General features: G+C 43.2%; 1 protein-coding gene across 2 annotated transcripts in view; it reads left to right on the forward strand.

Moving 5' to 3' along the window:
• The window catches only part of LOC149434650 (protein mono-ADP-ribosyltransferase PARP14-like), a 152,737-nt gene that overhangs the window by 113,122 nt on the left and 26,136 nt on the right, over positions 1-13,479 (forward strand). For both annotated transcript variants that reach the window (XM_089663557.1, XM_089663558.1), the window contains exons 29-31: positions 525-701; positions 4,035-4,241; positions 7,970-8,593. In XM_089663557.1, coding sequence (XP_089519683.1) covers positions 525-701; positions 4,035-4,241; positions 7,970-8,593 — 1,008 coding nt within the window. The remainder of the gene's footprint in view (positions 1-524; positions 702-4,034; positions 4,242-7,969; positions 8,594-13,479) is intronic.

Below are 13,479 nucleotides of genomic sequence, written 5' to 3' on the forward strand. Positions count from 1 at the left end.
ACAGAATCAGGGTCTTGGACACGATCAGCTTCACTTAGCTGAAGCTCTGGTTACTGAGGTATGCTCTCACGCCTGGATGCCATCAGATTCTCTGCTCACACGGCTCCTGCATTCACCATGCTCCAAACATGGCTGCTCTCTCCTCTTCCTGTTCTTTCAACTCTGCCTGAAAACCCCACCTCTTCATGAATATAGAAATATCTATGTGGTCTGAGGCTATGTTAGGAAAACAGTGGAATCTTGTGGCTAAACCTCAGAATGTCACCCCAGAACATTTAATTTACTCCACACAATAATTTACTCCACACAAACAGTGTTCAAACAATGAGAGCTGTTTCCCCATCTCACAAAGGTAGCTGGGAAAAGGGGTATCTTTTCCTCCTGGTACCTCCAGCAGCTAAGATACAATGAGTTCTATGAGGTTATGTTTTTATGTATGTGCTTTTCATCAGATCACCCCAATATCTAAAGATAAACTCCTTCATCATTGCTCACAAATTTTCCTTCTTTTCTTTTTTTTCCAGGAACCCAACCCAACAATGGGTACGTGGTGACGCTAGGAGGAAAACTTCATTGTAAAAATATAATACATATTGTTGGCCAAACTAAACCAGATTTAATAGGGAAGTGTGTAATGGATGCCCTGCACATATGTGAGAGACAACAAGCAACCTCAGTGGTCTTTCCAGCCATGGGGACAGGTGAGAGATTCCCAGAGCTCCCGAGTTATCTGTGTCTGAAATAAAAGCTGTCTGCCGTCTCGTCTCCCATAGCCATCCAATTGTATTCAAACATTTGTGTTCCACCTGTAATTTCCTAGGGCAGGTTTGGTGGAAATTTGTATTAGACAGTTTGGAAGGAGAAATGTTTTTATTTCACAGTCTGGACACATTATTGCATAGCAGAACCTGTGTGTGAAAAGGCGTTCATGATTTTTGTTGGCAGGAAAGTAAAGAGCAGCTTCAGTGGACTGGTGATCACAACTGGTGGCAGCAAGATGGACCGTTGATACCGGTAAGTACTAGTGTGTCTTAGGGGCTTTATTTACAAAAAAAGACTTACATATTCAGTCTTAAAGCCCAACTGCAGCCAACTCAAAAACTTAATAGTGACGACCCCACTCATAGGCAATATGCAAGTCTTTATTTTTGTCAATAAAATCCCTAAGATACACTAGTACTTACCTTAATCAATGGTCCATCTTGCTGCCAGCCAGTTGTGATGACCGGTCCACCGAAGCTGCTCTGCACGCTGGTCTCTGACCAATCTTCTTTTCACTCTTCTCTCTGACGTCATCACTCCAGTGCAGAACCAGAAACCACGTCATCTGGTAGGACATAACGGCTGCTAGAGGTGCCCCACCAAACACAATACATACAGTATATAAATAGACAGATAATTACATTTACATGTTTTATTCTGCTTCATTGTTGTAATCCAGTATTGCTGTAGAAGTGATAGCATTACTTTACAATTGTTACAAGCAATGGAATCTGCAGTTTCATTTTAAAAATGTAAATTAATGCACTTAGAAAACAAGAATTCTTCCATAGAACACAGTATTGGGGGTAAAGTGACAGAATTATAGAGAAATAAAGATTTGGGGGTTCTTAGTTATTTTAGAATGAGCTAACAGTGTGGCCTGGCAGTGGGGAAAGTGAACAGAATTCTGGGGTTCCTCACTAGAGGGATCATCAGCAGGAGGAAGGAGGTCCTGATTCCTCTATATAGATGTTTATATTACTAGAGGGGTCACCGGCAGGAGGAAGGAGGTCCTGATTCCTCTATATAGATCTTTATATCACTAGAGGGGTCACCGGCAGGAGGAAGGAGGTCCCGATTCCTCTATAAAGATCTTTATATCACTAGAGGGGTCACCGGCAGGAGGAAGGAGGTCCCTATTCCTCTATATAGATCTTTATATCAGTAGAGGGGTCACCGGCAGGAGGAAGAAGGTCCCGATTCCTCTATATAGATCTTTATATCACTAGAGGGGTCCCCAGCAGGAGGAAGGAGGTCCCGATTCCTCTATAAAGATCTTTATATCACTAGAGGGGTCACCGGCAGGAGGAAGGAGGTCCCTATTCCTCTATATAGATCTTTATATCAGTAGAGGGGTCACCGGCAGGAGGAAGAAGGTCCCGATTCCTCTATATAGATCTTTATATCACTAGAGAGGTCACCAGCAGGAGGAAGGAGGTCCTGATTCCTCTATATAGATCCTATCACTAGAGGGGTCACCGGCAGGAGGAAGGAGGTCCTGATTCCTCTATAAAGATCTTTATATCAGTAGAGGGGTCACCGGCAGGAGGAAGGAGGTCCTGATTCCTCTATATAGATCCTATCACTAGAGGGGTCACCGGCAGGAGGAAGGTGGTCCCGATTCCTCTATATAGATCTTTATATCACTAGAGGGATCACCGGCAGGATGAAGGAGGTCCCGATTCCTCTATATAGATCCTATCACTAGAGGGGTCACCGGCAGGAGGAAGAAGGTCCCTATTCCTCTATATAGATCTTTATATCACTAGAGGGGTCACCGGCAGGAGGAAGGAGGTCCCCATTTCTCTAAATAGATCTTTATATTACAAGAGGGGTCACCAGCGGGAGGAAGGCGGTTCTGATTCCTCTGGGTCTCTCAACCAGGATTCCGTGGAACCCTAGTGTTCCTCCAGAGGTTACTAGAGGTTCCTTGAGCAATGAGAAATTTATGCTTTTCAGATAAGTTCTCATTGACAGCATTGATCTTTTTAGCTATCTTTCATGAGGTAATTCTTCCCAATGACCACAAGAGTAAGGAGCATTCTTCCAAATGACCATCACACTAATGTATCGTGAGTTGTAGATATAGTTGATTTTTAGCAGGGGTTCTCTAGGATTGAAACGTTGTTTCCGAGGTCCTTCTGTGTTGAAAAGGTTGAAAAGGCTGCTCTATATATATATATCATTATATCACTAGAGGGGTCACCGGCAGGTGGAAGGAGGTCCTGATTCCTCTATATAGATCAGGAGGAAGGAGGTTCTGATTCCTCTATATAGATCAGGAGGAAGGAGGTCCCGATTCCTCTATATAGATCAGGAGGAAGGAGGTCCCGATTCCTCTATACAGATCATTATATCAATAGAGGGGTCACTGGCAGGAGGAAGGAGGTCCTGATTCCTCTATATAGATCAGGAGGAAGGAGGTCCTGATTCCTCTATATAGATCAGGAGGAAGGAGGTCCTGATTCCTCTATATAGATCAGGAGGAAGGAGGTCCTGATTCCTCTATATAGATCAGGAGGAAGGAGGTTCTGATTCCTCTGTATAGATGTTTATATTACTAGAGGGGTCACTGGCAGGAGGTCCTGATTCCTCTATATAGATCTTTATATCACTAGAGGGGTCACCGGCAGGAGGAAGGAGGTCCTGATTCCTCTATTTAGATCTTTATATCACTAGAGGGGTCACCGGCAGGATGAAGGAGGTCCTGAATCCTCTAAATAGATCTTTATATCACTAGAGGGGTCACCGGCAGGATGAAGGAGGTCCTGATTCCTCTATATAGATCTTTATATCACTAGAGGGGTCACTGGCAGGAGGAAGGAGGTCCTGATTCCTTTATAAAGATATTTAGTTAGACCTCATTTAGAATACTGTGTCCAATCCTGGAGACCTCAATTGTTAAAAGACAAAACAAGTCCAGAGATGGACAACAAAAATGGTGAAAGGTCTGAGGGACAAAACATTTCAGGAGAGACTGTAGGAAGCTAATATATACAGCCTGGAGCCTGGAGGAAAGAAGGGAGAGGGAGAACAAGACTGAATCCTGTCAATATATGACGTTCAGAAGGGCAGTATTTCCAACATGAAGCAGAGACAAAGAACATGACCGAGGAGAAGGAAAGTTCAAAAACGAATCAAGAAAGATTATGGATGTGATAGCTGATTGTAGAAGCCACGTGTTTGTGGAACAATGGAGAGGAGGGTGAGGAAGTCCTCCATAATGTGTCCTCTTGGTCACTCTCTGCTCTTCTATCGCACTCTTTGTCCAGGCGCTGGCAAGGTCTCCTCCGCAGATGTGGCCGATGCAATTCTAGATGCCGTGGTGGATTTTGTCAAATCTAAATCAGCCGTGACCGTCCAACACGTGACGATGGTAATATTCCAGCAAACCATGTTAAAAGATTTCCATGACAGCATGAAGAAGAAGGAGCCACCAGCTGCAGCCAAACAACAGTCCTGGTATTCTAGGACCACATGTAAGTGTCGGCGTTTTTTTCACATACTGCACCAATCAGTCTTTGATGTTCTTTGGATAAGGCTTCGGTTTGACCATGGCCGGATCTAAGGGGGTGCTGGTTCCATTGTGCCCCACCAAAGCCATCCGCTCCCCCCTAAGCCCTTTGTCCCATAAGATCTGCGTGGGGGGCTGGCAAGGAGGCTGTACACACAGGCTACAACTAAGCCACTTTGTCACATTATGTTCACTTCTGTCACCAGCGCGGTATAGCATTCTGTGCCGCCATTATGGTTCTTTGTCATTGTTTGCACCCTTTCACCTGTTTTTTTTGCATATGTTGTGTTTACACTCGGATGAGGGGCATACGTGTATTCATTATATATTTATTTTATGCATTTTTATGTTTTTTTGTTCATGCACTAAAAGTAGCGCAACACCTATTCACTTTTTATTTGATTTCACTATTTTGCAATATATTTTGTTATTGTTTGCGGCCACTTTTTTGTGGGGGTCATTGCAGTTATATTCTTCCCAAATATATTGACATATATTTGAAATGCTACAATTTTGGCCGTATGCAATATATTTTAAAATTATATTTCAATAACAAAAAAAAAAAAAATAAAAAAAAATATATATATATATATATATATATATATATATATATACACACATACACACACTCTGCATGTTGAAATGTGTTTTTATTACAAAATATATGAAAACATTTTTTAAAAATACATTTCAAATAAACTGTATGTCTTTAAAAATACAAATCTACATTTTTGGAATGCATTTACAAATATATGTTAAAATGACTTTTTTATATGTTAAAAAAAATCTGAAGAATATATTTTAAAAATATTTTTCATATATTTTGTAATATATAAAAAACGCATTTCAACATGCAGTGTGTGTGTGTGTATATATATATATATATATATATATACACACAAAAAAAGAAAACACTTCAAAAAGTATTGAGGTGGCGCATAACTCCATTATCAGTGCAGAGAACTCTTATAAAAATATATTAATAAAATGGATAATATTTTGCACATAAAAAATAATTAATGAAATAACAACAATTAATAATTAATGATATTCCAAAAAGTCCAAATGAATCCGTCCACAAAACGATCACCCCGTGAGGAAAACTTGTGCAAATATAAATACATGAATGTATGTGCAGTGCTCCCCTCTCAGGTGTGCACTCACCAAAAAGTGTTGCCTCCCCCCACTCTCGTGGATGGCACAATAGGCTTTAATGGACAACTTTCCAAGAAATGAATCAGACCATTGTGATGTTTCATTCTCCTTAATCTTGAAATATTGGAATCCTAGGACAAGCGCTCCCCAACTCCAGCACACAAACTCCTCCCAATGCTCCACACCCAAATGACCATGTAGGAGAAAGAAAAACGAGAAAGGCCCAAATGGTGCCGTACCAGCTAAACGATTCTTTATTGCTACAATAGAGTGCCACTTACTAGATGAAAATAAGTGAAAAGCCCAAAGATGGTAGCTTTAGTGAGCTCTAGTGTAAGGAAAGCCGAATCAGTGCTCTTACCACAGCCGGCCATCCATCTCTGACACTCCCGCATCACTTCTGGTTAGCGTCACTTCCGTTCACCGCACAGCCACGCCCTGACGTGTTTCGTCACTTCTGAATGAGTCATAGGGGATGGCTGTGTGGTGGGTGTACCACCTTTATCGTACAACGAGGCCTCTGATAGGTTGACTATTATAAATTCCTCCTTACAGGAACTTCCTTATTGCAATATATCTTGAAATATACTGAATACGGCCAAAATTGTAGTATTTCAAATATATTTTTCTTCCATTTGGTTGTGCCCTAAAAACTAATACCCTCCGTATACCGCCCTACAAACTAATACCCTCCGTACACCGCCCTACGGACTAATACCCTCCGTACACCGCCCTACGGACTAATACCCTCCGTACACCGCCCTACGGACTAATACCCTCCGTACACCGCCCTACGGACTAATACCCTCCGTACACCGCCCTACGGACTAATACCCTCCGTACACCGCCCTACAGACTAATACCCTCCGTACACCGCCCTACAGACTAATACCCTCCGTACACCGCCCTACAGACTAATACCCTCTGTACATCGCCCTACAGACTAACACCCTCTGTACAGTGCCCTACAGACTAATACCCTCCGTACACCGCCCTACAGACTAATACCCTCCGTACACCGCCCTACAGACTAATACCCTCCGTACACCGCCCTACAGACTAATACCCTCCGTACACCGCCCTACAGACCAATACCCTCCGTACACCGCCCTACAGACTAATACCCTCCGTACACCGCCCTACAGACTAATACCCTCCGTACACCGCCCTACAGACTAATACCCTCCGTACACCGCCCTACAGACTAATACCCTCCGTACACCGCCCTACAGACCAATACCCTCCGTACACCGCCCTACGGACTAATACCCCCCGTACACCGCCCTACAGACCAATACCCTCCGTACACCGCCCTACGGACTAATACCCCCCGTACACCGCCCTACGGACTAATACCCCCCGTACACCGCCCTACGGACTAATACCCTCCGTACACCGTCCTACAGACTAATACCCCCCGTACACCGCCCTACAGACTAATACCCTCCGTACACCGCCCTACGGACTAATACCCTCCGTACACCGCCCTACGGACTAATACCCTCCGTACACCGCCCTACGGACTAATACCCTCCGTACACCGCCCTACGGACTAATACCCTCCGTACACCGCCCTACAGACTAATACCCTCCGTACACCGCCCTACAGACCAATACCCTCCGTACACCGCCCTACAGACTAATACCCCCCGTACACCGCCCTACAGACTAATACCCTCCGTACACCGCCCTACAGACTAATACCCTCCGTACACCGCCCTACAACTAATACCCTCTGTACACCGCCCTACAACTAATACCCTCTGTACACCTCCCTACAAAATGCTTGCCCTATCCTCTGCCCTATCAACCCCTGTACACTGCCCTGCTGACCTCCCACCCTCTGCCCCCTAACAATTTTTACTGTACCCCCACATTAGACAGGCTGGGCCCTGGGTTTTGACCCATTGTGAGCTGCTCATGTCATCTCTGTAAGTCCTCATGCACACGGGACGTTATTACAGCGGCTGTTTTTGGCTTTTGATGTTTTTTTGTACAGCCTGTAAATCCCCCCCCCAGCATGTTATCCTATACACAGAGACTGGAATCAATGTTTTTTGGCAGGGACATTTTTTGGCTGCAAAAAAACCCAGGAATAGTGGGTTTCTAGAGGAGTTTTTTAGCTGTAAAAATGCTTTAACGCTGACAAATGTGGTAAATTGTGGCAAATCTGCGTTTTTGGATTTTTTTTACTAAAACAAAATAGTTTTTTTTGGTTAAAAAAAGGTTAAAAAAAAGGCTGCAAAACGCTAATGCAAAAACACGTTTTTAACATGACTTTACACAGCTAACATTACCAGCGTTATTAAGATGCCCCCCCCAGTGTGCATGGAGCCTAAAAGAGCAGCTTCTCCTAGGATACTAGTGGTGGAATCAGCTTTGTACCTGATCTGATCTATCTAGACTACAGAAACTTTTCCCTCACTTCCTTTACCATTGACAATGTTTTATCAGGCAGGAGGTCTTCCTTTATGTATCGCTGTCCTTCTACATGGCGCACAAATTCTGTAAATATTCTTGACCTTCTCTTTATAACAGCTTTTTTTGTTATGACCCAACCCGGCAATAAGGACATCAAGGAAGAGGAAGAAGAAGAAGAACTCAAAGTTTTTGAGCTGAGAGAAAACATTGATCCGGCCATTTTCCACCTGTGTGCAGAAAGCCCCAAATCTGTGAAAGCGGCCTCAGACTGGCTCCAAGACCACATAACAAAGGATCAGCATGACAATACTATCACAGATAACTGGATACAGGAATTAGATGATAAGGACCATGGTGACCTGGCTCGGGTTCAAAGGGACAATGGAGTTTCTATTAATATTGACTCAACACGGTCCACTATTAAGGTGACGGGCCGCACCAAGGATGTTCTGAAGGTCAGTAATAAAATCCAGGAGATGATTAAAGGTGTGCGAGATAAGAAGACGCAAGAACGAGAGGCGGAGCTGTGCAGTAACGTGGTGGAGTGGGGATATTACCAAGGCACCAAGTTTATTGTCTTCAACAAAATGACAAACCTAAAGCTGGAAAAAGCTTATATTGATGAGATAGGTTTTATGGACATTGATATCGGCGGTGTAAAACACAAGGCAAATATAGAGCTGAAAACCGCAATGAATGCCAAAGGAACCACGATCAATCTTCAACGAAATCCAAAAAATGGTAAATTCCATTCTTTCTCGTTCATATCCTTATCAATCATCAAATAAATATAGTTAGTTAGTATTGGACAGCTCCAGCTAACAGAAATATAAATGGATTGACAGCCTTGGGAGTCCTCGTAGGTTACAGAGGTGAGGGCTCTTTATTCTGTATTACTCTGGACAGATGTTTTCAGGCTGAGAACCCAACTGGAAGGCCAAGATACAGTGCAATGCAGACCCCCGACATGTGTCCCTAGACATGACATGGCAGTCTCCCAATACTCCTGGCTGGAATGGACTAGAATTGAATGTCTAAAGGTCAGACTGACTTATCTTGGGGGAAAAAGTGATTGGACAGGTTAGGAAACATTGATTTATCCAAGGCCAAGGACAGGACTGTCTGTATGTGCTTCCCTCAATGCCAAGCCAGGAATGTTGGGTGACTAAATCTATCCTGTATGGGGGAGCCCCCAGGCCAAAGACATCATGAGATAGATTGTATGACCTGCATGTCCGACTCTACTCTGATGTCTACAGCCAGTCCACAGACACCTCTACTCCAATGACCCACCATCCTTCTCACTTTCAATGTTCTGCTGACAGCAAAGGCCTACACCCATATCTCCTTTCACTTTCATGATGTGCCAGGTCTAAACATGCTTGGCAATTCTGCTTGAACTAAGTACTAACATGTCTTCAGGAAAAGGCAGGGCTTGAAAATGGAAGAATGTCACCTGACATGAGTGGCAAGAGGTCTTCCAATTTCTTGTGGACAAGTCTCCCCATTTATGAGCCTCCACATCTGGCAGTGTAAATACCGGAGCTGGGACAACCCAAGCTCAACACCGCGCACGGCTGTCTGCCTTGTGTGATGCAATCTAGACAGACTTCCTATAAAGGCCAAAACCACCATGTTCCAGTAGAGCACCTGTGAGTGGCGTTAGGCAAAGGTCTGCTCAACGATGCCACTCAACATGCTGACTGGCAGGAGTCTGGACAGGTGGACCCCTGCCACTCAGCAATCAGAGGACATACCAACTAGACTTAACCACTTCCTGTCTGGCCCATGCAGATAAACAGCCGGAAGTGGGCGCTGCTGAAGCGGGTTGACGTTTTTAAACATCCCCCCTGCTTCAATTTCCTGTGCGTGCACACGGTATATAGGTATGCAAACTTCCCCCTAATAACAGGGATGCACTGAGACCCTGGGGAGGAAGGGTGCACACAAGGCATAGTATGCTGTATATGGTATGCAGTCACTTATTTTCTTTGTCTATTTATCTGTGGGCCACAATCAGGAATCTAGTGGCGGACTTAATCACTAGTGGCAGCGCAGCATTCATTTACGTTCTTATTGGGATGAACTTGTGAGCCACTGGAGTTGAAAAGTTTATGTGTTAGATCGCTGGAATATTTCTCACTCTCATGGAATGTGATTTCTATAAATAAGCAATATGTGGTGATCCGCGCTCTACTTTTTCCTAACCTTTGCTATATAATATATATTTTTATAGTGATATTGTTAATTTAAATATACTATGGTTCTATCATATAATCACTTATTTACCTGATTTATCTAAATTGATCTTATTACAATTATCTAATGCTTGATTCAACTTAAAAAATATATATAATTAAATCCACTTATAATGTTTGTACACTGTGATTAATTCATATAAAATGTGTGAAATAAATTAATAAAGTGTTCTGTGCCAGTGTTCAAATAAATTTGTAAATAAATTAAAATTATCTAATGTGCAAATGATATTAAGACTACTATAAATTTCATGTATATAACTAAAGTATATATAAATGAAATACTATAAATAATAAATTTCATATATATTATTATTATTATTATTATTACTACGAGTTTATATAGCGCCAAAGGGTTTGCTCAGCGCTGTACAATAGGGGGGACAATACATGGCACAGTACAACAACAACAAACAATGTACGAGGGGTAAGAGGGCCCTACTCTTACGAGCTTACAATCTAGGAGGGAGGGGGTAAAGGTACAGTAGGAAGTGGCTGAGGGGGATGAAGTGGTGGGAGGAATGAGGGAGGATGGCCGTTAGGTGAGGGTGGGGTAGGCTTCCCTGAAGAGATGGGTTTTGAGGGAGCGCCTGAATGTGAATAGGGAAGGCGACAGTCTGATGGATTGGGGCAGTGAGTTCCAGAGGATGGGGGAGGACCTGGAGAAGTCCTGCAGTCGTGCATGGGAGGAGGAGACCAGGGAGCAGGATAGAAGGAGGTCCTGTGAGGAGCGAAGGGTACGGGTAGGGTGGTACTTGGTGATAAGGTTGGTGAGGTAGTCAGGGGCAGTGTTGTGAACGGCTTTGTAGGTCAGGGTTAGGAGTTTAAATTTGATGCGTTGGGCAATCGGGAGCCAGTGGAGGGAGAGGCAGAGGGGGGTGGCAGAGGTGGAGCGGGTGGTGAGGTGGATGAGTCTGGCAGCTGAGTTCAGGATGGTCTGGAGCGGGGAGAGCCTGCACTTGGGTAGGCCAGTGAGGAGGGAGTTGCAGTAGTCAAGGCGTGAGATGATGAGGGAGTGTACTAGAAGTTTGGTGGTGTCTGGGGTGAGGAAGGAGCGTATCTTGGCAATGTTGCGAAGATGGAGCCTGCATGTGTTTGTGAGTGATTTGACATGCGGTTGGAGGGAGAGGTTCGCGTCAAGAATGACGCCAAGGACTTTGGCTTGCGGGGCGGAAGTGATAGTGGAGTTGTTGGTGATGATGGATAGGATGGGGGGGGGGTGTTGGCAGGGGGAAAGACGAGAAGCTCGGTTTTGGAGAAATGGAGCTTGAGTTATATATATAGTTATATATATAACTATAGTGTAAATATACAGTCAGGTCCATAAATATTGGGACATGGACACAATTCTAAAATTTTTGGCTCTATACACCACCACAATGGATTTGAAATGAAACGAACAAGATGTGCTTTAACTGCAGACTGTCAGCTTTAATTTGAGGGTATATACATCCAAATCAGGTGAATGGTGTAGGAATTACAACAGTTTGCATATGTGCCTTTCACTTGTTAAGGGACCAAAAGTAATGGGACAATTGGCTTCTCAGCTGTTCCATGGCCAGGTGTGTGTTATTCCCTTATTATCCCAATTACAATGAGCAGATAAAAGGTCCAGAGTTCATTTCAAGTGTGCTATTTGCATTTGGAATCTGTTGCTGTCAACTCTCAAGATGAGATCCAAAGAGCTGTCACTATCAGTGAAGCCATCATTAGGCTGAAAAAACAAAACAAACCCATCAGAGAGATAGCAAAAACATTAGGCGTGGCCAAAACAACTGTTTGGAACATTCTTAAAAAGAAGGAACGCACCGGTGAGCTCAGCAACACCAAAAGACCCGGAAGACCACGGAAAACAACTGTGGTGGATGAGCGAAGAATTCTTTCCCTGGTGAAGAAAACACCCTTCACAACAGTTGGCCAGATCAAGAACACTCTCCAGGAGGTAGGTGTATGTGTGTCAAAGTCACCAATCAAGAGAAGACTCCACCAGAGTGAATACAGAGGGTTCACCACAAGATGGAAACCATTGGTGAGCCTCAAAAACAGGAAGGCCAGATTAGAGTTTGCCAAACGACATGTAAAAAAGCCTTCACAGTTCTGGAACAACATCCTATGGACAGATGAGACCGACATCAACTTGTACCAGAGTGATGGGAAGAGAAGAGTATGGAGAAGGAACTGCTCATGATCCTCAGCATACCACCTCATCAGTGATCATGGTGGTGGTAGTGTCATGGCGTGGGCATGTATGGCTGCCAATGGAACTGCTTCTCTTGTATTTATTGATGATGTGACTGCTGACAGAAGCAGCCGGATGAATTCTGAAGTGTTTCGGGAATATTATCTACTCATATTCAGCCAAATGCTTGAGAACTCATTGGACGCTTCACAATGCAGATGGACAATGACCCAAAGCAGACTGCAAAAGACACCAAAGAGTTTTTTAAGGGAAAAAAGTGGAATGTTCTGCAATGGCCAAGTCCATCACCTGACCTGAATCCGATGGAGCATTTCACTTGCTGAAGACAAAACTGAAGGCAAAATGCCCCAAGAACAAGCAGGAACTGAAGACAGTTGCAGTAGAGGCCTGGCAGAGCATCACCAGGGATGACACCCGGCGTCTGGTGATGTCTATGTGTTCCACACTTCAGGCTGTCATTGACTGCAAAGGATTTGTAACCAAGTATTAAAAAGTGAAAGTTTGATTTATGATTATTATTCTGTCCCATTACTTTTGGTCCCCTAAGAAGTGGGAGGCACATATGCAAACTGTTGTAATTCCTACACCGTTCACCTGATTTGGATGTAAATACCCTCAAATTAAAGCTGACAGTCTGCAGTTAAAGCACATCTTGTTCTTTTCATTTTAAATCCATTGTGGTGTATAGAGCCAAAAATGTTAGAATTGTGTCCATGTCCCAATATTTATGGACCTGACTGTATAAAATACTGTAAATAAAAAATAACTTAAAATTCAATTCATAAAGTATAACCTGAAAACTCTGTGCCAAAATGTGCAAAAGAAATGTGCAAATTATAAATTGCATATATGTAGTGAAATATAAATAAATAAAAATTTATAAAAAAATCATTAAAAATATATCAGTCCATAAAGTGTCACTCCAAACGAATTGTGCTGAAAAATGTGCAAAATATCAAATGTGCAAAAATAAAGTTTTTAAGATTCCACAGGAAGAAGGTATTGATAGTATACTCTCCTTTTTCAAATGAATTAAGATGGTGCAGGTGGGAGCTCACAGACTATCTTCTATGTCTGTGTAGGTGTGAGATTTTTCTCCCTCCTATAACTTCTCCTTACTCCAATCCTCAATGTCTCCTCATATGACCCATGGAAGAAAGAAGAAAAAG

The sequence above is a fragment of the Staurois parvus genome, unplaced genomic scaffold, assembly GCF_062004578.1.
Source record: "Staurois parvus isolate SC_StPar_1 unplaced genomic scaffold, SC_StPar_1.0 ptg001719l, whole genome shotgun sequence".
In the NCBI taxonomy this organism is placed as follows: Eukaryota; Metazoa; Chordata; class Amphibia; order Anura; family Ranidae; genus Staurois; species Staurois parvus.